At 28.6% G+C, this 26,027-nt stretch overlaps 1 protein-coding gene across 1 annotated transcript; it reads right to left on the reverse strand.

Annotated features, from left to right (window-relative positions):
* LOC132938739 (uncharacterized) lies at window positions 1-24,433 on the reverse strand. Its single transcript, XM_061005754.1, has 18 exons — window positions 24,296-24,433; window positions 23,683-23,706; window positions 23,068-23,097; window positions 21,643-21,669; window positions 18,914-18,928; window positions 18,774-18,833; window positions 17,390-17,446; window positions 15,997-16,023; window positions 12,933-12,980; window positions 10,378-10,404; window positions 9,562-9,603; window positions 7,490-7,516; window positions 6,493-6,549; window positions 5,918-5,944; window positions 5,062-5,118; window positions 4,841-4,905; window positions 4,758-4,773; window positions 1-296 (listed from the first exon to the last, which is right to left on the reverse strand). The coding sequence occupies exons 1-16, from the start codon at window positions 24,360-24,362 to the stop codon at window positions 4,847-4,849; spliced, it is 651 nt and encodes a 216-aa protein (XP_060861737.1). The 5' UTR covers window positions 24,363-24,433; the 3' UTR covers window positions 1-296; window positions 4,758-4,773; window positions 4,841-4,846.
* Between the last annotated feature and the right edge of the window lie 1,594 nt (window positions 24,434-26,027).

Raw genomic sequence — 26,027 nt, forward strand, 5'->3', positions numbered from 1 at the left:
TAAAGAAGAGAGCAATTTTATTACGTGTGTGGTTTTATTATACTTTATCATTTTAAACAATATGAATATTTTTAATATGATATACGTACATCTAGAAAATCATAAAATCTCCTTAATAATTGAAGTGTATTCTTTTTCATTGCAATTTAAGTAATTAGTATTTAATATAATATAAGTAATTATAAGTGCATTTTGATATGTAAATAGTAAAGTTATATATTATAATAAGATAACTTATTTAATATTATATCATGTCAAAATAATTCCATTGTGCCCTATGGAGGTAGTAAGTTGATCTAAAAATAAAAGAAAAACAGTTTGGTTTTATTAAACTTTTTTTATTTTGGTTGAATACATTATATACTGATTAATTGTTTATTGTATATGTATAATAGGTACTATATTATGTATGATAGGTGTGCGATAGCATGTACTAAAACCAGGTTTTTTTCGGTTGAATAAAATACATAACTAATTTAATACTTGGGATCTGCGACTTTTTCTATGTATTTAATGTTTTTTATTAAAAATATAAAATTCTTAAATAATTAAATGTAACTAATTATTTTTCAAGATTTATGATTTTTCATATATTATGTTTAATTTATTATTTTTTTAATGTGTATATTTTCTATCTAATATTACCAATGTGGCAATATATTATGTATATATATATAACTTACAAGGTACTGTAAAACCCAACAAGAATACACAATTTAAATCAATTTTATTTAAATACGTCGGTCTAATCATAAAAATTTTTACTCTGAACTTGATAATGTTCAAAACAAGTTTCTCAAAAATATTTCATATAAACTAAATCTTTCTTTCTCCAGAGACTCAATTATACCAATTCAGGTATCATTGGATCTTGATAGTCTTTCTCTGAGACGGAATCTAACAGATATAATGTTTATTTTTGACATTATTAATGGTTTTGTTCTTTGTCCTGAATTATTAGCAATGATTGGTTTCCGAATTCCTCGTCTTTATACGCGCAATCTAGATTTATTTGTTATTCCACATTATAGAACTAATAGTGGAGCCTTCTTCTTTTCTTCCAAGAGCTCTTAGGTTAGCCAATTTAATCTCCCACCATCTTGATTATTTAATTCTACTCGTGTTGATTTTAAACTAAATACTGTATTGCTTCTAAAAAAACCACATTTTATCTAATTATTATTATTACTTAATATTGTTACTTGTCGTATACATTTATTATTAGTCATTTATTTTTAATTTTTAAAACATTATTTAAATTTTTGTATTTTTATTACCTACTTAATTTATATATATTTTGATTGTTGTAATATTGTTATATTATATACTTTGTAAAGGGCTATTGCCCGTTGAATATATTCAATAAATAAATAAATATTAAATATCATTTTGTCATTCAAATTAGGAGACAGATATAATTTTTAAGAACAAATATTATTTAAGTTTGAACACTGACAATCCATAAATTTATATAACATAGTTGCTTATTTATTTTATTTTATTTTATAGTGTTTGGTACAAAAATAATATTTTTTTTAATTTACAGATGCAAGGACAAATATATCATAGATCAGGTTAAATTATTATTATTATTCACTATTACCAGTGTCAGATAGCAAATACAAATTCTTACAAATTTATTTTATGGGCAATTCAACATAAGAAATTGATATGCGTTGTGCAAACAACAATTTAGTAAAGAGGTATATTGTAGAACAAATACAAAAAAATTGCAAAATTAAAAATATACTGGACAGGACGAGTCAGGTGACGGGGAGGTGATACACAAATATGTAATTATATTTGTTATTTTTATTCATTGAAGAGGTACGATTTTTAACGAATAAATTTTGAACACCATACACCGAATATTAAATAACGAATTGAACAAAGTTTGAGTCATAAAGGGTTGGGATACATTTAACGGGAAACGTAGTGCACGGGATCAGCTAGTATATAATATAATATACTATTTAATTTATGTAATTAGCCTATAATAGTATATTACTGTCGCAAAAAATATGTCAAATTCCCAGAATTTTATAAATATTTTTAAACTATAATTAAAATACGAATAATAGAACAGATGGCAAGTTATAACCACCGCCGTCCCAAACAAAATTCCATAGAATATAATATTATTCATTGAAAAATAAAGATTAACCAGATGTTAATTCTTTCAGTATTTCCAATGCGTCTGAAATTAATGACAATATTGATAAGTCTGACGAGCAATAAATGAGATGCTATTTATATATTTCGTGTTTTATGATTTATATTATAAATCTATGGACTATAGACCAGGCAAAGAAGAAAAAATAGCGGAAAAAAGTCCCAACCAATATTTTTTTTTTTTAAAGTTTTAATAAAATATGCCCTATAACATACTAAAAGTCCCCATTGAAAGGACTGGAGCTTTTTTTTTTATAAGCTCATGAAAGTTTAACTATAAACCAATTTTAATTGCACATGATGTATAATAATAATAAACATTATTTCATATACACAAATACACAATACTCGTAAATATCTTTTCAATGTTGTTAATTAATACGTGACACGAAAAGTGGCCAGTGACCCACCACCCTCCCGGAAAGAACGGCTGTTATCCATGGGTTCTCTTGTGTGTGTATTATTTTGTGTACTTACATGACGGTATATATATTTTTTTAAATTAGTTCTTTTAATTTTAATTTCTAAAATTATCTGTTATTTAAATATTTAGATAATTATCTAGATAAAATATTTTTATCTTTTATCTTTTAGATTCTGAGCGAAGCGATGAATGTATTGATTTTACAATGATGTGTGTTTTTTTTTTATTTTATTTTTATTTTTTTATTTTTGTGTCTGTCATCACCTTTTAGGACATTAAAAGTGCTTGGATTTTCTTCAACAGTAACTTTTCTGATAGGAAAGTGAATCTAGTTGGTACTTTGGGGGGGTCAAAAGTAAAAATTTCCCAGTAGTTTTCAAAAGCGACGTGAAAAACAAAAGAAAAATTAAGGAAAAACGGGAATTTTTACGCAAAATCTGTTTTCGAGAAAATCGGTTTTGGTTTTTGGTGTAACTCTAAAACGAATGCCTGTAGAGAGATGACATTTTGACTGAATGTTTATAATTGCATTTCCTATTCACCATAACATTTTTCAAATATTTTGACTTATTTTGAGCTGTTTACGGACATTGTCAATTTCCATTTTTTTTAGATTTTTTTCTATAAATATCAATAAAATTTTATCTGTTGAGTAAAAAAGCTTGAAAATTTAATAGAAGGCTCCTAGGTTATTGTTTCAAAGGTAGATGAAAAAAATTAAAAATTCTTAGTCACAGTTCTCATTTATAAGCATTTAAAGTTCAAATTTTGACAAAATACGGAAAAATCACGAAAATTAGCAAGTTATTTTGAGTTGAGAATTCATAACAATTTTTCTTTTTAAATTTAAGATTTGAAAATGTAAGATTACTCATAAGTTTGTCTACCTTTATCAAAAAAAAAAAATGTCTAGAAGAAACTTAAATTAAATTTGTATGAGCGTCTGAAATTTATATTTTTACAACATTTTATATTTACTCGATTTCTCATGTAACAATTTTCTTATTTTATTGTAATTAAAAAACGAATGACCGTAGATACTTGAAAATTTCAGTGAATGTTTATATTAGCATTTTCTATACACCATAAAATGTTGAAAATATTTTGACTCTTTTTGAGCTGTTTACGGACATTGTCAGTTTTCAATTTTTTTAGTTTTTTTTTCTATAAATATCAATAAAAAATTTTTTGATGTGTAAAAAAGCGTGAAAATTTAATATAAGGCTCCTTATATTATATCGTCCTAATAGCAGTTGAGAAGTATTAAAAATACATAGGCACAATTTTTTTTTATAAGCATTTAAAGTTCAAATTTTGACAACATTTATCAAATTTATAATTTATTAATTATTTTGTAGTTAAAAATGTATAAATTGTTTAACTTTATGGCTAAGGATTGAAAATTTAAAACAAGGCTCCACGTAAATAGGTTATATATAAATTACCTTATTCACAATAATATCATCAAATATACTTATTTCATAGGCTCCTATTATAGGCAGACTGACCGTTTTCGCTCAGAATCGTATTTCTTATACAATGATATTATATCATTGAATTCAAATTTAACACCATCCATTACAGTAACCCACTTGTAACCTACTGTACAGCAGAGCGACATCCATTTATCCACCTTTTTTGTTAGATGAATTTGATTTGTTTATCTTTTATCTGTATCTTAGATAAAATTTAGTGTTGTTATATTTATCTTTATCTAGATGATTTTTTTGTTATCTGTTAAACTTCTTGGAAATATAGTATTTTTATAAATATTCCATCAGTACAAAAAATATTATATTATAATTTAGTATTCAAATTCTATTCTTAATACCATTTCATTTGATAATTTCATTTTAAGCGCACTCGAAAACTATTCTCAAGTCGACATTATCTATTCGGACATCTCTAAAGCCTTTGACTGGAGAAAATAAATAAGAACTACATGATCTAGTAGTTCTTATTTATTTTCTCTACTAAACAGGATTTGGAAAGTGCAAAAGGTAAAACGTGTAGGTATATAATTGCTTATTTCAAGAAACTGTACCTTTGGAAAATTACGTAAGTAAAATTAAATTAAAATAAAATACAATTGAACACAAGCTTAACATTTATCAACTTTTCGTTAAATATTATGTAATAATGTAATATATTGTTTACCTACCATGTTTTTAATAAACCTATAATAAAATACACAATTCATTTTTGTGATTTGTAAATATTTAATAGTATTCAAATGTTCCTTACTCAGAGTCATTTCTCTTCGCTGTATTCAATGCAAAATGATTCTGGTTCTTGAGGTGGATGATCATCTAAAAATATCAATATAATTAAATTAATTTTTTTATTTTAGTTGAATACAACAGCCATAGTACCGGTTCATAGTTTTAGAGCATACATATTAAAATATAGGTATTCTACATTACGTATAAAATTTATGGTTTGTAAATAGTTTAATAAGTAATTACCATGATGATCGTAAGGATTTTGTCCATGATATTTGTATGCATAAGTGCATATTGAATCTGAAATAATTTGAATTAAGTTCAATTAAGTGTTCATTGTTACTTTATTAGTCATACATTTTATATTTTTACATTGATCACTAGACATATTAAAAATATAACTACATGAATTATTATAAACGTTTTAAAATTTAAGGTAAAAATATGGAAAATCAATACTATACATAATATGATAGTTATAGATACTAATAACTAACAAGGATTTATTACATTTTCATGCAGTAGCTATTTTTTTTAGGTACTAATATACCATATAATATAATGTATAATATTTACGACATAGGCTATTATATTATAACACATTTTATTATAAACGAGTAGGTAGGTATATAATAAAACAACATGAAAGGATGTGAAAGACTTGTGGTGCTTGTAATATTATTATAATGTTTTTTAATCTCCTAATAATATAACTGTCTAAATCACATTACGTAGTATGAAATACTTTGGATTTGAACTTTTTTACAACCACCAGATTTCCCAAAGAATCTATTCTCTTTCTACGATTGTTCTTACGTGATTCATATATACACATATACCTACTGAGAAATGCGAAAAGACTATAATGTATTATGTATTATATCATTATAGTTAGTTGACCCATCGAAAATCTTTTTTTGGTGAGGATACTTCGGTGACTGGATCTTACACGCCTGAGGTGTTTCTAGATCTGCAGCGTCGCCTTTACCTCGGCAACTTAAGTAAGCGGGATTGCCACACACGTTACTCGATAAGAGTACACCATTTATTATAAATTTTTTAAATACAATATTATAAAGAAATATCAACGTATGCTTACCGAAATTATCAACATTAAATACATTTCCTATAAAAAGATACATTATTTTATTCATAAACCTTATTTTTTACTGAATTTATACTTCATTCTAATCAACTCGTAACATATTTGTGTACGTAAATACAAAAAAAAAAATAAAAATGATTTATTATTATTTTTGGCTTAATGCAATAAAATATGACTATAACACTTAATTTTCCATAATGAATAGAAAATCTAACCAAAATAATTATTCATTCAATTTTTTTAGCGTACAGTACAATGGCCACCAAGTGTCAAGGATATTCAACAAGGATTTCAAATTAATTAATACTTATCAAAATTCTTGCCGTGATATATAATGTATTTATTTTATAATGAACTTAAATATCTAATTATTACAAAAAGTAATTTTATTTGAAAGCAATAATTTTAACTTAGTTTTTTAACCATTAATAAACAACATTTTTAATATATATATATTTATAAAATTATAAAAAATAGTTAAAAGTATGATCTTCTTTAAAAAAAAATACTGTTTTATAACGACTTGAAACAACGTAATAAAGTTTAATAACAGTTTAATACCAAGTTACCTGTATACATTCTCTGCGTATTATATCGATAATCGAGTAGAAATGTACATGTTGGTGCTAAAATTATTTGAAATAGGTTCAAATTAGTATTCATTGTTACTTTATTAGTTATACATTTTAAATATACATAGCTTAAATAAAAAATATAATTTAATAATAAAAACTTTACAGTTTAAAGAAGAAATTGATCAAAAAACAATATTATAAATAATATGATACTTATAGACAATAATAATTAACTTCCATTTTCTTTCATTATTTGGTTTAGGTACTAATATACCGTATAATATAAGATATAATATTCTGTGACATAAGTTTATAATAACACACGTTATTTTAAAAGGGTATAATATAATAAAACAAGAGGAAGGGATGTGAAAGGATTGTACTGCAGGGCTCCAAAACATTTTTATAACGTTTTTAAACAATTCAAAAAACGATTGAAATCGATAACCGATGGCAAACGATAAACGATTGACACGGATAACGGATAACATATCAGTAAACGATAAACGATTGAAAACGGACAACGGATAATGAAACAGAAACGATAAACGATTATAATCAAATATTAATATCAAATAACGTTACAGAAAAAGATTAAAGATTGAAACATAACATTGCCAGAAATTAAATTATTTATAAAATTATAACTATCAGTAAAATAATATAATATCATATGATTATTTTTGTAAAACTATGATTTGAAAATTCAAATACTAGGTACCTTAGCCCTTCCCCCCAAAGTCCATCAACTCACATCCTTTTTTAGTTTTATAGGATCGAAGACCCTCCCCCCACTTACATTGAAGTTAATAATGTATTAATGTTAGCCCTCCCTGAAATTTTAACGGATTTTAACACTGTTTCTAGATCTTCAGGCTACACCTTTACCTCGGTGACTGAGGTACTCAAGATCACCACACCCGATAAGGGTACCCCATGCATTATACATTTTTTAATTTAATATTATAAATAACTATTAATGTATACTTACAGAATTCGGCAAGAGTAAAATTAGATCCTATAAAAAGATACATTATTTTATTCAGTTTTTCACATATTTTATGCTTCATTCTAATCAACTTGTAACATATTTTTATACACAAACACAATATAACAATAAATAAAAATATTTTAATTATTATTTTAGCTTAATACAATGAAGTATGACTCTAATACTTAATTTTTTCTAATGGAAAGAAAATCTAATCAAAATTATTAGTTCGAATTATTTAGCGTAAAATTACAATTGAAATCAAGTGTCAATAACATTCAACATTGATTTCAAATGAATTAATATCTAATGAATCTAAAAGACAAATTTAATTATGGATCATAACTTAATAGCCTCTAGGAGTGGTATAAACATAAGACAGTAACAAGAAATCGGTTAAGATTCTTGGTGTTATATTTAACATAGGTATACCTATTAATTTTTTTATTTTTTTGGGTAAAAAGAAGATGGACAGAAGATAATTGAAAATTAATTAATTAAGGTTGTATTGTATTTAAATATTTGTTATTAGATTTTTCATAATAATGTGTTTTTTTATAAGTTTTAAATTTAAAATTTTGTTTTTATTGAATATAAACCCATTTTTAAAGTTGTCTAGGGAATTTAAATCCGTTCCCTAGCCATCACCTTTTAGGACAGTAAAAGAGCTTGGATTTTCTTCAACAGTAACTTTTCTGATAGGAAAGTGAATCTAGTTGGTACTTAAAAATGTCCTAGTAGTTTTCAAAAGCAACATGAAAAACAAAAGAAATATTAAGGAAAAATGGGAATGTTTACGCAAAATCTGTTTTCAAGAAAATCAATTTTGGTTTTTGGTGCAACTCTAAAACAAATGACTGTAGAGAGATGAAATTTTGACTGAATGTTTATAATTGCATTTCCTATACACCATGATATTTTCCAAATATTTTGAACTGTTTACGGACATTTTCAGTTTCCATTTATTTTGGTTTTTTTTTCTATAAATATCAATAAAATGTTATTTGTTGGGTAAAGCTTGAAATTTTAATACAAGGTTCCTTCTATATTAATACAATGAAATTTGAAAAATATTGAGAATCCTTAGTCACAGTTTTTATTTATGAGTATTTAAAGTTCAAATATTGACAAATTACGAAAAAATCACGAAAATTAGCAAATTATTTTAAGTTGAGAATTCATAAAATTTTTTTTTTTAAATTTAAGATTTGAAAATGTAATACAAGATTATCCATAAGTTTATCTACCTTTATCAAAAAAAAAAATGTCTACAAGAAAGTCAAATTAATTTTTTATGAGCATTTGAAATTCATATTTTTACAACATTTGAAATTCAATCGATATGTCATGTAACGATTTTCTTATTTTGTTGTAATTAAAAAACGTATGACTGTAGATACTTGAAAATTTCACTGATTGTTTATATTAGCATTTTCTATACACGATAAAATTTTAAAAATAATTTGTCAGTTTTTATTATTTTCAGTTTCCATTTATTTTGGTTTTTTTTCTATAAATATCAATACAATTTTATTTGTTGGTTAAAAAAGCTTGAAAATTTAATAAAAGGCACCTACTATGTATTTACTATCTACTATATTTTTCAGCTAACATAAAACGTTATAATAACGTAATATGTTATAACCGGTTAAGAACCGATTACCGGTATTTATAAATACTGACTACCATTACGTATGTAACGTTACCCTTGGTAATTGGTTACCACTAACAACAGGACTAGTATAAAACCGGTATCCAAAAAATTTTCTAAATTAATAACGGTTTCAAGCCCTGGTAATATCATCGGCTGACTGACCGTTTTCACTCAGAATCTTTTTTCTTATACTTTTCTTATGTCATTGAATTCAAATTTGACTCCATCTATTACAGTGACCCACTTGTAACCTACTGTACAGCAGAGTGGCATCCACTAACCCACCTTTTTAATTTTAGTTCTATACAAATAGCTATAGTACCGTTTCATAGTTTTAGAGAATATCTATAATAATATATTCTTTATAACATGTAAGATTTATATTTTGTATACAGTTTAATATCTAATTAGTAATTACCGTGAATACTGCGATAGTTGATTAGAACAGAGCATGTTGGTACTGAAATTATTTGAATTTAGTTAAATTAAATATTCATTGTTACTTTATTAGTGATACTTTTTATTTCTATATATTTTCAAAATATATTAATGAATTATTAACGCTTTTATTCAAAAAACAAAATTATAACTTATAAGTAATATGATGATGAAACACAATAATAACTAACTAGGATATTACTCCATTTTCTTTTATTTTTTGTTTCCATTCTCTTTTTAGGTACTTGTATACCGTATATTATAAGATATGTTAGAGATATACGTCGGATTTAAACTTTGTGGCCATTCGGCTCTCCTATCACACTTGCATGTACACGTAGCTTATGGTTTTATAATTATATAAGTATATAGTAAGTATATAGTATTTTTTCAAACTGTTCGCCCAATTTTAGTAATCACACATTTTTCAACCACCAGATTTCTCTATTCTCTTTTTATGATTGATACGAGTTATCATATTATATACACTACCTTCTAAGAAATACGACACGAATACAATTTATTATGTATTATTTCATAGTGAATAATTAGTTACTTCTTCCCTGATGCAGATTTTTAACAATTCATAGAAAACTATTCAAAAATTTTAATAAAACTATGTCTCGGTTATTGAGATGACATCCCCCGGAACTCCACGACCCCTAGTGGAATGAAACATTAAATCGTACCACCGTAACAACAACGTCCTAATGTAATTAAATGGCCAGGAATCGGAAGTATTTGGTTTTAAAGTATTTAAATATAACACTATAATTAACTAGTTATTTATACTTACAAATATCGTTTATAACACTTTGACTTCCTATAAAAAGACACATTATATTATTCACATATCTCAGTGTTTTAATGATTATATATTTCAGTCTATTTAGATCATAGCATATTATTTGCAGTGTTGAGTTCAGATAGCAAAAATAACATCTAGATAAATATTAGATTACTAGCTAAATCAATATCTAGATTAATATCAAGATAGAATATTCAATTTTTATCTAGATAAATATGTAGATAAAATTTTTTCATCTAGATTTATATCTTACAATAGTTAATTTGTATTAATGCTTGACATGTTATTGGATTCTTGGTTGAGTAATTTTTTAAGGGATGCAAACCAGGAAGGCTCGTTTCAAGGTGTCTAGTGTCAAAAATATATTATCTAATGAATAAATATACATATAAAATATTTAAATACCTATATATTATATTTAGCATACAGTAGGTACCAATTTCAACGTGTAACAAAATATACGACTGACCAAAGTATAGTCTAGTGAGTAGTGACTAGTATCTGGTAAAGAAATTAAATTATAGTACAAATATTATTATTTATAACATCCAATTGGGAATTGGTATTGTCAATACAAAATAGATGTGCGTGTGTATTCTTGCCGGTCGAGAACTATTTTTAGTTTTTTCCACATTATTTACTGATCGACGGGATATTATCGTACAGCTTGTATTGATACGACCTCGACAACGTCTGCGGTCGGCGTACGGGTGCTATTGTTAATTCGATAATAATGAATCGTCATTAAACATACTTGCGTAGTATCATATTATTATAATATTTGATGGAAAATGACTAAATGAAAAACGTGCATTATAAAACGAGATTTATCTAGATATTTATGTAGATTTCCATAACTTAAATCTTAGATACCAATTAGATATTATATAATTTATTCATCTAGATAAGATAAAGGTACTTAATTTTCATCTAGATAAATTATCTAGATAAATGTATCTAGATACAACTCAACACTGATTATTTGTGTACGCAAATATAATAAAAAATAAATAAAAATAATTAAGTAATTATTTTAGCATAATGCATTAAAGTATGACTACAACACTTAATTATTATCCATAGTGAATAGGTAGAAAATTTAACCGAAATTATTTATAATTTATAAACAATTTTTTTTAGTTATTTTATTTTCAAATTTGGACGAGGTAAATCCGACCTTAGCGACTGACAAAATATAAAATACTACTAGTGGTTCGATTTAAAAATGTAAAGATGTTTTAATTGGTCGACAAGTCTACTTTGCATTGATTGGAGCATACTTTTACATTTTAGATATTTTTTAATATATTCAATATCAAAAATTTATAAATTTATAAAATGTAATTGTAATAAGTGCTCCGACCGATGCAAAGTAAACTTGTTTACCAACACAAACATCTTTACATTTTTTAAATCGAACCTCTAGAAGTACCTTAATTTTTGTCAGTGCGACGGTTATTTCACGTCTATAAATTGGGTTTCTAATGACTTTAAATGACCTGTACATGTACTTGTGTGCGACCATAAACCAGATAAGAAATGACAATGAAGTGTAATTGATTCGGGTTGCGGGTGATGGAAGGGGAGTATACACACACAAAGACGATCAGTAATCGCAGGAACGAAATAATTGCCTAAACGCAACTCCTTAAAAATGACACATTTGCAGCGGCCTTAAAACAAAATAAGAAAATCGAATGAATTTCAAATGTTGTAAAAATAAGAATTTCAAACGCTTATAAAAATTTCATTTGATTTTCTTGTAGACATTTTTTTTTTTGATAAATGTAGACGAACTTATGAAAAATATAATATTACATTTTCAAATCTTAGATTTAAAAAAAAATTTTTTTATGAATTCTAACTCAAAATAATTTGCAAATTTTTGTCATTTTAAGGTATTTTGTCAATATTTGAACTGCTTATGAAATGCTTATGAAAATAAATTGTGACTATGAATATGCTCAAAATAAATCAAAATATTTGGAAAATGTTATGGTGTGTATAGAAAATGCTAATATAAACAACCAGTCAAAATTGCATGTATCTACAGTAAATGGTTTCAAAGTAGCACCAAAAACCAAAATCGATTTTCTCAAAAACAGATTTTACGAAAAAATTCCCGTTTTTTCTCAATTTTTCTTTTGTTTTTAACGGTGCTTTTGAAAACAACTGGGAAATTTTATATTTTGACCTTTTGAATGCACCAACTAGATTCACTTTTCCATCGAACAAGATACTGTAGAAGAAAATTGAAGGGGTTATACCGCCCCAAACCGTAATGACGGACACAAAAAAAAAAAATAAATAAAAAAAATTCATATCATTGTAAAACCAATTCATTAATCGTTCCACTCAGAATCTAAAATAAAATATGAGTAGTCCTTGTGTCTGTGAATCTAATAAAAAACACATTTATGGTATATTTATTATTGTAGGAGATATCACAATGGCTAAATCCTCATGGGACACTTTATATAACTTAATATATATGTTTTGTAAAAAGTTTGATACCTAATTATTATTGGAAGTATCTTTATTACCTTCTCTTCTATTACTTTTATATTTGTTTTGAATTTGACATGTGGAGACTGCAATAATTTGAATTAGGTTAAATTATGTTTTTATTTTTACTTTATTACTCATACATCTATATATCTATAAGTTCATTAAATACAGTAAAAATTATACATGAAGTATAAAAGCCTTACAATTTAAAGGAAAAATGTATAGAATAAAAATATTATACATGATGTGATAGTTAAAGACATAAAGAACTAACTAGAATACTATTTAGTTTTCTTTTAGTATAAAGTTTAGGTACTATTATACCATATAATATAAGATATAATAAACTGCGAAATAGTCTTATAATAAGACATATTATTATAAAAGAGTATATAATAAAAAAAATTGTAAGGGATGTGAAACGATTTTGGTTTTTGTCAAATTATTACATGGGTATGTGGTTAAGCTACTAACAATATAAATGCCAAAATCCCATTACTTAGTATAAAATATTTAAAATACATTAGAGCAGATCTTCATAAATTAAAAATTAATGAAGAAGGAGTTATGAATATAATCAGGATCTCTGCATGTTATACGTATACTAAAAAAACCGTGTCTAGTTCTATAATAATATATGAGCTAGGGGGGTGGGGGGCAAAGAAGACATAAGAGAATTAAAAAAAACCCAAAATTCAAAATTAAGTTCAATGACCAATAATCGAAAATATTATATGTGAAAATGGGGTTTAAGACAGGGAAACGTTGTATTTCTTATGCTTTTAAACATAAGGTTAGAAGACTGCTTGATACTGACAAAAGAATTGAATTTCAAAATAAAAATTCAATAACACACGTGGCGATGATATAGTGTTAATTAAGAAGCAGAGGAAGAGATTAAAACCTTAGCAGAATCATAGATATTAATGATTAGAAAGACCATTCGTGCTCATCGTACGGGAATGAATTTGAAAATATTTTGGTTATAGTTATAGAGTTATTGTCAGTTATTTATTTTGTTTTAGCTTCGATAACTATTAAACCTATGTTTGGACTTGCATTGAATAGTCTATCCACGATCTTTGTTACCTCATTTATAATTTATTGATGTTCCTAAAATTACTAAGTCATCTGCTTTTCCAAGAAGAGTATTAGAGTTTATAGAGTGTCTCCTTGCTACAATCCAGTTTTACTTTCAAATGCTTCAGACATCTCCTCTATAAAGCGCACATTGCAGGATGTCTGTTGGTTACATATTTCGACAAGTTTCAATCGTCTCTTTCGTATACCTGATTTATTTTTAAAACCATCCATAGTTGTTCCCAATCGGCAATCAATACTGTCCTAGACATGCCTAAAGTCCACAAGAATAATATAAAGGTATTATTAATATATTCGTAGAATTTTTCCATCAGCTGCCTAGTCGTAAATATATGATCCATTGTAGACATTCCTCTTTTAAATCCAGTTCGATATACCACTAATAATATATCTTCTGCATAAACCATGACATCGATAATATTTTGTAATCTGCATCTAACAGGAAAATTCTATGGTAGTCCACAATGTCTCATTTCTTAAAAATTTTACAAATTATTACAGTTTTCCAATAATTTAGGATCATTTGTGTCATATTTCTTTAATTAGAGATTGTACTTGTGAGATAATGTCTTTTCTAGTCTTTTTAATTATTTAAGAATTCATAAATTCTTCTCCTGGAGCTTTATGATTCAGGTTTGTGATGTTATCCTCAATTTAGTATAAGACAGGTTCCTTCTAATCTGGTCCTGCTATATGATAGATCAGTTCTTCATATTTGGTTCTAGTGCTGTTATTTGTCTGACTCGTAATAAGTAGTGTCAAAATGTTTTCTAAAATGTTGTACTTAATATATCTTTTGGTTCTGAAAGCATATCATTGTGGTCATTTTTAAAAAGAGTGTTTGTGGTTTAAAATCTTGTTTATACCATTTTCAGTGTTGGAAAAACTTCCTTGAGCTATTCCTATCTTCCTCAAGTTCTTCAAATGCTTTCTTCTCATATAATATTTGTTGTCTTTTAACCATCTTATCTGCTCCTTAAATTTTCTATATTTCACATGATTTTTATAGAGATTAGTTGGGTATCATTTTCATGTGAGCTACGTTACGTTTCTACTGCTTCTATACTCTCATTATTTAACCCGTCACCTTTTTTTTTTTATTATAAATTAGTTTTGCTTTGAGATTATTTTCGCACTAAATAGCGTTCATTTTATTTGTCCGTTTTGCTTCGTGGCTAGAATTTCCATTTGCCATCAGTCCCTTTGAATTTCGAAGTTCTTCAGTTATTCATTTCCTATATCTTAAAATTATCAAAGATATTTTTATTTTTTCAAAAATGTGTAGCTTATAATGATAACACAGACATTTTGAAATATATGAGACGATCTCTATTATTATTTTATACACGATGATGGCTTTCCCTTCCAATCATAGGTCTATATATAGTTTCTTGTCTTATTTTTGCGTTCATTTCCGTCTTATTATTCTAATAGAGCGTCGGTGTAAACTCGTTTAAGTTCATCATAAACTATGTCCTTAATTTCTCCGTCTTTTTCTTTTCCGTCAGTTCATGGCAACTGGAAATTATAATATTTTTCCCATTGATTCTCAGGCAAATGAAAAAATATCACTAATTTATAAATACAACTTTTTTGACGTTTACTTACAATCTGTTATTTATCATATATATCTGCCTCCAAATGCTTGTCTATTAATTTAACATCCACTATAAAGGTTTGTTCTCTCTTTTTTTCATACTACCTTCGCTGGCCATCTCATCTCCTGTTGAGCTACGATATTTAAATTATACTTTATTATCTCATTAATAACTACTTTCTTTGACACTTATTTAAAAAGTGTTCGAACAAGTATCAATTCGTAAATTTCTAATTATTTTACTGTTTTCAAATCTGGGTTGGGAATCCTTTACGTATGGTGTTTGACGTATACTTTGAAGTTTCTAAACAAATTGTCACACCCGTTACCGAATAAGGTTATCCCATGCATTATAAAATATTTAAATATAACTCTATAAATAACTAGTAATGTATACTTACATAAATCATTAAGATCATATTTGGTTCCTATAATAAGATACATTACATTATTCATAAAACTCAGTTTTTTACTGATTTTAGATTTCTGTTGATTCGTAACATTATTATTTTAGCCTTATGCAATGAAGTATGCCTAGTATACCACTTAATCGTTCGTAATAGATAGAAAATCAATCCAAAATAGTCAATCTAACAGACAAATTTTTGTTATGAATTATTACTCAATAAACTTTAAGTGTTATATTATAAACATAAGTCAATGACAAAAATTGGTTAAAATTCTTGTATTTGACAAATCACATGGGTAACCTAACCTGGGTATACCTTATAAGTTATAACATGAACCTAACAAATTTATTTCAAAAATTAATTGTTTTTAAAATAAATATTTACTACATTAGTTCTGTATCAATTGTATAATCTTACGTATGTATGTTCAATTTAAAAATTATTTATAACTAGTTTAATTATACATAACTATTTCACCCATACACCGATACTCCTGTGCCAACAACTATTGTTATTAAATAATTTTGAAAGTTGTTTTGAATTTGATGCTCATTTAACTGACAGATTGGAAGATGATAAAAATTGTTTACAAAAGTTCATATGGAAGCCAGTTATTCATAATAATGCATAGGTGAATTATAATAATCACAATTACTACAGTGATGAAGATCTTGACTGTTAAGTATGCATTGGTTCGAGCTCATAATACCAAAGTTGTACAGGCGTATTTAACAGAGATTTTGATGTGAGTACGTAGGTATACTAACGTGAGTGTATTATATAATTATCAATTAAAATCCTCAATTCATCTTGTACTCCCAAATTTCAAATGAAAATTATGTTTATATGATATTTTCAAAGATTATCAAAAATTATAATATAGTGTATATATCGAACAATATTGGAACTTTGGACGTGTACACTATGTCTAAGTATACTTACGTTATAATTGCTTTTAACTATCGAAAGCCTCATCCCCTAGGTAAACATTTTCGATATTTGAAGCGACTATTAGAATTTTTGAAACATAAAGATTATCCCATAAAACTTTATCAATTTAATTGAAATACTCTCACAGACTAAGATAATGATGAATTTTTGTACGTACTATTCACCAACTAAAATAGAATCTATCTTAGTTGGTGGTAGTATATTAAAAAGACGTCATAGGTAATATCATAGAACTCAAAATAGAAGCGACTGCTACTAAAATATCACTAAAAAATATTTCAGCCGACCTTTATTCTTTTTATTTTAGTCGAATACAACAGCTATAGAACTGGTTAATAGTTTTAGAGCTTAACTATATATTATAAAATTATTAAAGTATAATATATATTACGTGTAAAATTTATGTTTTATAAACAGTTTAATACCTAATTACCTTTCTGATCTTCTTTATTATTTTCTTCATGGCTGTGTATATAAGTACATAATGGCACTAAAATAATTTTAAATAGCTTCAATTATGTATTTATTGTTAATTTATAAGTGATTAATTTTATATTTACATAGATTTTCTTAACACAGTAAAAACTATACATGAAGTATAAACGCTTTAAAAGTCAAAGAGAAAATTGAATTAAAATTTATACTCAAAACAATATGATTATTTGGAAATTATTTTGACACTACGTGCCGAAAATTACTTTATGCTTTTTTTTTTCGAATGTTCCATTAATTTTTGAATAATGTTAATTAGAATATATTATGTATAATATTATATTGAATTCAGTATAATAATCTAATCTTCTTGAAAGACGTCAACGATAGGTACTGAAAAAGTACTAACATTGTGATGATATTTATTATTAAAAATAATATATACATAACACGTCATGTAATAAAAATATTTTGATTTTAGCTTGCCTCAAAATGTTATATATGAAATTGAAATCTTTGTTATAGACGATAATCACTAACTACGATATTATTCCATTATCCGCACCTACCGTTCAAATACTTATAATTAAAAGTATTTAAAAAATATTCAATACGAAAAAAATAATTTACTCAAATTTCTTCCATCATCTCATAAGTACATGCTTGGTAAACCTAATTTATTTTTAAAACTGTCCAGAGTTAATCCCAATCCACAATCAATACTGTTCTTACCTTGCTTAAAGTCCACAAAAATAATATGAAGGTATTTTATATACCTATTCGTAGGATTTTTCCATTAAGAGTCTAATTGTAAATATTTTATTTGTTGTAAGCTTTACAGACCAATAGGTCTATTTATATTTCCTCGTACTATTTTTGCGTTCATGTCCCCATTATTATTGTAATAGAGTTCTGGTGTTGTGTATTATAAACCCGTTTAAGTTCATCATAAAAAATGTCCTTAATTTCTACATCTTTTTCTTTTCCATCGTCGCGTGACAACTGAATATTGTGATTTTTTGCACATTGATTCTCAGACAGATGAAACATACTTGCTCCTTATGGGTTCAAATTTTTGTGACGTTCTTTATCAAATAAATTTGACTCCAAATGTATGTATATTATCATAACATCCACTACAGAAGATTGTTGTCATTTCTTGTTTAATACAAACATTCCCTGATCATATCATCTCATGTAGGTTTTCAATATTTAAATAATACATTGTTACTACTCTCCTGAAGTGTTTATAGACCATCAGGCTAGAACTTTACCTCAGGGACTGAAGTACGTGGGATTGTCTCACTTAGTACCGAAGAAGGGTGCTCCATACAGTATAAAATATTTAAATATAACACTTTAAATAACTAGAAATAAATACTTACCTACAAATGCAGTTACAGTGTTTTGCCAAGAAGGAACAACCCAGTAATCATATATTGGTTCTAAAAAAAAATATTAAATTATTTATAAATCTAATTTTTTTACTGATTTTATTTGTCAGTATAATCAACTCGTAATTTACTTGCACGCGAAAATACTATATAAAAAAAAATAATAATGTTAAAATCATTATTTTAGCCTAAATTAATGACAATAACACTTGATTTAACCTAACAGATAGGAAACCGGTTAAAATTATTTGTGTTATATTTGACGAATCTCGTGGGTAGTACAAGGTGATGCTAGTACAATGTAATTATTACAAAAAGTAAATGTTTTTGAAAAAAAAATCTTTATTGTATGTGTTCTATATGCTCAGCAACTATCTTTGGTGCGTACGATATTGTAGATAAGCAACCAGGTCAGTAGTAATTCGGACGACGTAGCGAGCATATCGCGCTCTCTATGCAAAGACAGTTTGCATATTGTGTATTTAGTGTATTTCATAATTAAATATTAAAATTTAAAATTTAACCAGTTAGGTCAAAATAAAGTTAAAGTCGTTATTTATTACTCAAAACTCAATTCAAGTCTCTCGTATCTTATCATAGTATCCTCGCGTATTTTTTAAAATTTCGAATACGTTTCGCATTCACGTATTCGAAATTTCGAAGTGCGCGATGAATTTCAAATGTTTCTCGTGTATTTTAGACAATACGAACTCCGAATACACGAATGAGTCTACAAACCAACAATTTTCCTTTCTTCCTTCAAATTTATCCATATCCATTGAGGAAGTTGACGAATCACTAAACTCCCTATCCAATGTTCGTAGTCCTGGGCCTGATGGCATCTCTGCCACTCTTCTTTACCACTTTCGTGCCTCTCTCAGTTTACCTGTCACTTTAATTTTTAATCAATCACATTAGAGGGGGTTTTCTCTTCCGTGTGGAAAATTAGTTGAGTTACTCCTATCTTGAAATCTAGGAATCCGGCTGATATTGCCAACTACCGACCAATCTCTGGCCTACCTCTCCTAGGTAAGTTGTTTGAGCATATTGTACTCAAACAAATCGAGCGTCCGCTCTTAACCACCAATTCTATTGACCAACATGGGTTCTTTCCACGGCCTTCGATTTCGGTAATCAGGTTGATGTGATATATACAGACTATTCCAAGTCGTTTGACTCCTTAGACCACAATGCACTTCTTTATATCCTTGACAGACATGGTCTTGGTGAACCACTCCCATCATGGTTTAGTTCCTACCTTAGTGAGCGTCATCAAGAGTTCCACCGGGTAGCCATTTAGGTCCCCTATTATTCAATATTTTCATCAATACCATGCATTTAGTTATTTCCCCTTGTCATCTTCTTCTTTTTGCTGATGAATCTAAAATTTTTCAGAGGATAACCCCTAACAATGATTGTCTCACTCAAGATAAATTTACCAGATAGTACAATACTTTTAATTTACCTCTCAACATCTCTAAATGCAATGTTATATCTTTTCATCACTCTTAATCAGTGATTTCTTTTGACTATACGCTAGGAGGTATATCTATTCAACGTGTTAGCCAGGTACATGATTTAGGCGTTTTAATTGTACCATCTCTTAATTTCAGCCTTCATATTGATCTTATGAATAGTAACGCCTTTCGTGTTTTAGGGTTTGTCAGGCGCCACTCAATCAACTTTAGTTCAGAAAATTACCATTTAGTCCGCTAGGTTATTGAATATGGGCCTGTTTTTGGTCACTGTTGGCACACGTCGTGTTCTTTTCTATCGTAGTTGACACGACGTACTCACGATGTCAGGAAATGGATAATAGTGGGTAATATAATAATAATAATTAATAAGGCAAATATAGGAAAATACTAAATTATGGTTGTAATTTAACATAGTAACCGCCATGCATGAATAAGGCGAACAAGCGCTGAGACTCCATTCCTTTTCGGCCAGGCGTGATAATTTTGGTATCAATTTAATTCAGCTTCTGATCGAAGGTCAAGTTAATGCCCCGAGGATTCTTGGAGAACTTAGTTTTCGTATTCCTAGTAACACTAAGCTTCAAAGTGCTTTCTATACATCTACTAATAAATATAACTTTTTAACTTTTATTAAGCAGCTCTAATATGAACTACGGAGGCTAATTTTCTTTTTTTTCAGATAACCTTAATTCTTTATTTTTTTTCTTCTTTAATTTGCTTTGTCAATTAAGTCTTTTAAATTAACTTAAGTTAAGTAAGTATAAGTTTGTGTCATAAGTTGTTAACTGTGTTAACTACTTTACCATTGTATTTCTTTATGCTGTATTTGAAAAAATCCATTTGGCGTTAATTATAATAATAAATAATAATAATATTAACTAGAATGTGAAAATTGTTGCGTCGTGCCCAGGTCTTTCAAAAAGGGCGTTAATAGTGATGCATGGTATAATAGTAGCTGGACATACAAAAATTATAAGCCGAGTTATTGGTTTTTAAAAATTTACAGATGTGTACGTATCTACATCTATGTGTAGATGTCCCACGCCTTGTTAAATACAAAAAAACAAGAGAAACAGATCCAAGAGATTCGCATCCTATTTCTTTTAGAAAAGGGCCATACTTATTTTGTATATTATTTTTTTAATATCGAAGGCAATCAGTTGATCAGGTGATTGCTGTACTAGGGCGTTGTGGTAGACAGACACAGTCAGCCCTTCCTAAATACAATAAATATTGGTTTTTGGTTTTCTGTGATGTATGATCAGCAGTTCTGTATCTTACTTCACTAGGTCCAAATTTAGTTTTATAAAAAGTAAGTCATATAACATAAGTATGCCTTCATTAGTTAACAAAATTAATACAGTTTTAGTGGTAGAACGTACCTGTTGGTTTTTTATTCACCACTCGCTCTGTTAAAGGTTGGATCATAAAAAATAACAGTGAATATTTATATTAAATATATATCATAGTATGATGTGTGGAGAGGGCGTGATGTGAGTTGTTTCAGTCACGGGCAACTATTGTCAAACTACAGGTAAGGGCTGAAATTCACCCAAAACTAAATTATTTTCCCGAAAAATCCACACATACTATTTATTGTTACACCTTTATCCATTTTATGATAATTCAAAATGAACTGTTATTGCCATCCTTGGTATATAGATTTGCAAAATGTTTCATAGAAAAGAGCACAGAAGTAACCCACCAACCATCTATTATTTTATTATTAGACAAAATGTATCGAGTCTTTCATTTATAATAATTTGTTTTGGACATAGACGCCAATTTCTACCTTAATAGTTACTAACATTTACATAAAAATATAATTTTCTAACACTTCAATCAGCATCAAAAATTTAACTTTTATTGCAGGTCAACATCTTTAGGTTGTAAAATTTTTTGGTAAACTTTGTTTGACAAAAATGTTTTTATATGTTAAAAATTATAATGAGTAGTAAAAGTATGGCGGCAAGCCAATGTAATCGTGTTATTAAAACTGGGTTTAACTGATTTCGACCCAAAAATGTACGGATCGTTATCGTTACTATATTTTGTTGTTTATACTCTGTTCAAGTTAAGAAAACTAGTTGATTGGTGACTCGTTTTCATCGGGTCACAGCAGGCAATACCCGTTTATCATCCTCAATCAGTAAATGATCTATGTACACCCGTGTAGTATTACCACGCCCCTGAGCACAAGTCAGCCGCCAACTACGTTTCTTAACTTCAAGAGAGTATACAAGATTTTTTAATGAGTGCTCCTTGCCAGAATTCAAAGACGAGTCGATGAGTCTTTGTCAGTAGCACAGTCGAGTTTCAGGCATGGAACCAAATAGGTACTTTCAATGGTTTTCATAAGAAACTAATAACTGTTCCCATTTTCTAGAATTTTCTGGCGCCTATGATAGTGTATGGAAATGTAGCCTACTCTTTAAGTTAGCAAAAATACTAAAATTCAAATCGTCATGATGACTAATAGACAATATATTATCAGACAGGAAATTTAAAGCAATCTTTTATTTCTTTATATCATATATTTTGTACATTATTTTTTTGGTATTAAGGGCGATCAGTTGGCCGAGAGATGGCTGTACTCGACCGTTGCAGTAGACAGACATAGCCAGCAGTTCCCAAATACAATTACTACTGGTTTTTGATTATCTGTGATGAGTATTCAGAAAGAATAACAGTCTTACTTCTCCAGTTAATAATTTAGTTTTATAATAAAGTTAGTCATATAAAATTTCGTAAAATAGTATGCTTTTATTAATCAACTAAATTAACACAGTTTTAGTGGCGTAACGTACTTGTCAACAGGCCAGCATTCATCATTTGCTCTGTAAAAGGTCAGATCATAAAATAATAACAGTGAATATATATATTATTCATATATAATAATATATTGCGTGAAAAGTTCGGAATGTGAGTTAGAAGAATTTCTACCTTACTAGTTAGTAGTTACTAAAATTTACATACGAATACAATTATCTAACGCTTCAATCGGCATCAAAAGCTGAACTTTTATTGCAGGCAATTATCTAGGTATTACAGGTAAACATTGGTTGACAACGAAGCTATAGTGAAGTACTGTCCATGGTTTTCAAAAGAAACTAAAAACTGGTGCCATTTTCCTAGATTTGTCTGTCACTTATGATACTGTATGGAAATGTAGCCTATTATTGAAGCTAGCCAAAATACTAAAATGCAAAATGTCTTTATGACTCATGGACAACATATTATCAGACGAGAAATTTAAAGTTAATTTGAATGGAAAAGAGACTAAATATTAATGTTTAAAAAACAATTTAATGCATTGTTCAGGAATATCCTTACTTTGTTCAATATTTACACAATTGTACAGTAGAATAGAGATCAATGTATTTACGTGAATATATTATTGCAATAAAAATCAATTAACTTACCACGACATTTTGCTAGTTTCAATTCTGAATCAAAATAAGTTGAAATTAGTAAAAAATGTGTTATTTTACAATCAAGAAGAAGGCAAGATAAACGACTTTTAACGTAACGTCAGAATTGCTTACAAACACACAACTGTACAACATACATAATATTAGGTGTTCAGCAGAAATTATTTTTATAATTAACATTTTATTAAATTTTTAAATTTTAATAAATTACATGCTCATAACTTACATAAAAATAGAAATATCATTAAATAGCCAACTTAGAAACACAGGTAAAGTTCTTAAATTTAAGTTTTATTGAAAGTGAATTTACTCTAATATTAAAAGTAATAACATAAGGATGATACCGCTAAACGTAAACTATGTTGCGCGTGGGCAGATGGATGAAACAAAATAGTGTACTGAAGACATTGTTATTACAAATTTATGTAATACTTTTGTATAGTAGTAATATAATAAATTACATATTATTTAAACACAATGAATAAAAATTGTAAACTATTAACTAATTTGACCATGTGGTCCATATACCATGTAACGATTAGCTGCCAATGCAAATCTTAGGTAAGCCATATAAAATAAAAAATAAAAATAAAAATATAATCACCAGATCTCGCTAAAGTACTTGAAATAAAATAAAACATAAAACAAAAAGCTAACATTTTATTAACCATTTTTGAAGGTAGGTGTCTACTATAAATTAATAATAATAACAGCTTTGAAGAAGATAAAGTAAGAATAATAGTAAGGCGTTGTTCAGCAACGGTATTTAAAAGGTAATTCTGTAAACAGAAAACAAAACATGACTATCCAAAGCAACTGAACAAACCATTTGAGCAAATACCCTGCAGTAAATTATAATATTTTTTTGTTTACATATTAGGCACGGTACAGTGGTGCAAAAATCACAAAATGCTTACGTTGCAAACCTATTATTATTGAAGTAAAACTTTTTTCTTGAGGTGTGGAAAAATAATCGTAACGAAAAATGAAACGACACGTTTGCTTATTTATTTATTTCACAAGTCATACATGTTGGTGACGGCGTGCATGTTTAATTTTATTATATTGATTTTTCTCACTCTCTCCCTAATTCAGTTATAATTTCACGGGCTCCAATAATTATGAAAGAAGTTTTACTTCCCCAGAGTTTAATGGTGGGCTCACACATTCGTTTTTTACAGCAAAATAGGTATAATATTTCGAGTGTTATCAAATTTAAGCATACATGTAACATGTGCGTTGTATGAAAAATAAGTTCTGAAACTTAGCCCATGGACTATGAAACCGAGCAAGTCTATGACGTGCACTGTCCTTCCCGCCAAGGCCGACGCTAGCTCCTATATGCTTAAGGCGTTGCGTCGGGTGATTACTTCTCCGAACATCCTTCATGAGTACCTTGACCGATAGATGGTTCGCATCAGCTATGAGCAAAGATGCGTTCCTGGCGGAAGAGATCAAACCGAGCGGATGGGAAAACGCACCGGCGACTCGCAGGAGTGCGGGAGATGAGAACCACAGAAGGCCGAAGCTAGCTCCCATATGCTTAAGGCGTCGCGTCGGGTGGTTACTTCTCCGAACATCCCTTATGAGTACCTTGACCGATAGATGGTTCGCATTAGCTATGAGCAAAGATGCGTTCCTGGCGGAAGAGATCAAACCGAGCGGATGGGATAGCGCACTGGCGTCTCGCAGGAGTGCGGGAGATGAGAATCACAGAAGGCCGACGCTAGCTCCTATATGCTTAAGGCGTCGCGTCGGGTGATTACTTCTCCGAACATCCCTCATGAGTACCTTGACCGATAGATGGTTCGCATTAGCTATGAGCAAAGATGCGTCCCTGGCGGAAGAGATCAAACCGAGAAGATGGGAAAGCGCACCGGCGACTCGGTCGTCGGATGGGCGGTGATTTGGATTCAGTCAATCGCTTACAAATGACCCAGCCCGGGAGGGAGGACTCCGGGGTTGTGCGCCGGAACCAACCTCGACGACTGGGTGCCACCAGTGGCAAAACCTTGAACGCAACAGCCGTAGGGCCGGCAAACTCAGTTTGTCGTCAAAATAAGCACAATTTGTTACCGTAAGACTGAAATCACCGAAGAGTGGGCGGAGACAGGATCCACATGCCTGATCTACGGGCAGGTAACATCTTAGTAACGTTAGGCGGAAGCGAGGAAGCGGGGGCTAAGGTCCACCGCTCCCGTAAGAACTGCTAAAGAAACTGCGGTGACGACGGCGACGGGGGGTTCGGATTCCCCGCCTCTGAGCGGAAACCGACCGCTACAGACAACACGAGGACACCAGAACTCTGAAGGCGGCAGATCGAGGATGGATCCGGG

Source organism: Metopolophium dirhodum, chromosome 2 (assembly GCF_019925205.1).
Source record: "Metopolophium dirhodum isolate CAU chromosome 2, ASM1992520v1, whole genome shotgun sequence".
In the NCBI taxonomy this organism is placed as follows: domain Eukaryota; kingdom Metazoa; phylum Arthropoda; class Insecta; order Hemiptera; family Aphididae; genus Metopolophium; species Metopolophium dirhodum.

Coding starts and splice junctions, on each gene's coding strand:
- LOC132938739 (XM_061005754.1), bottom strand. CDS start 24,362: ATGGTTAATAAAATGTTAGCTTTTTGTTTTATGTTTTATTTTATTTCA. Junction 17,447..18,773: donor CACTGTAACTGCATTTGTAG/GTAAGTATTTAT, acceptor AAATTATTTTAG/TGCCATTATGTACTTATATA. Junction 16,024..17,389: donor TAATAAAGAAGATCAGAAAG/GTAATTAGGTAT, acceptor ATCTTATTATAG/GAACCAAATATGATCTTAAT.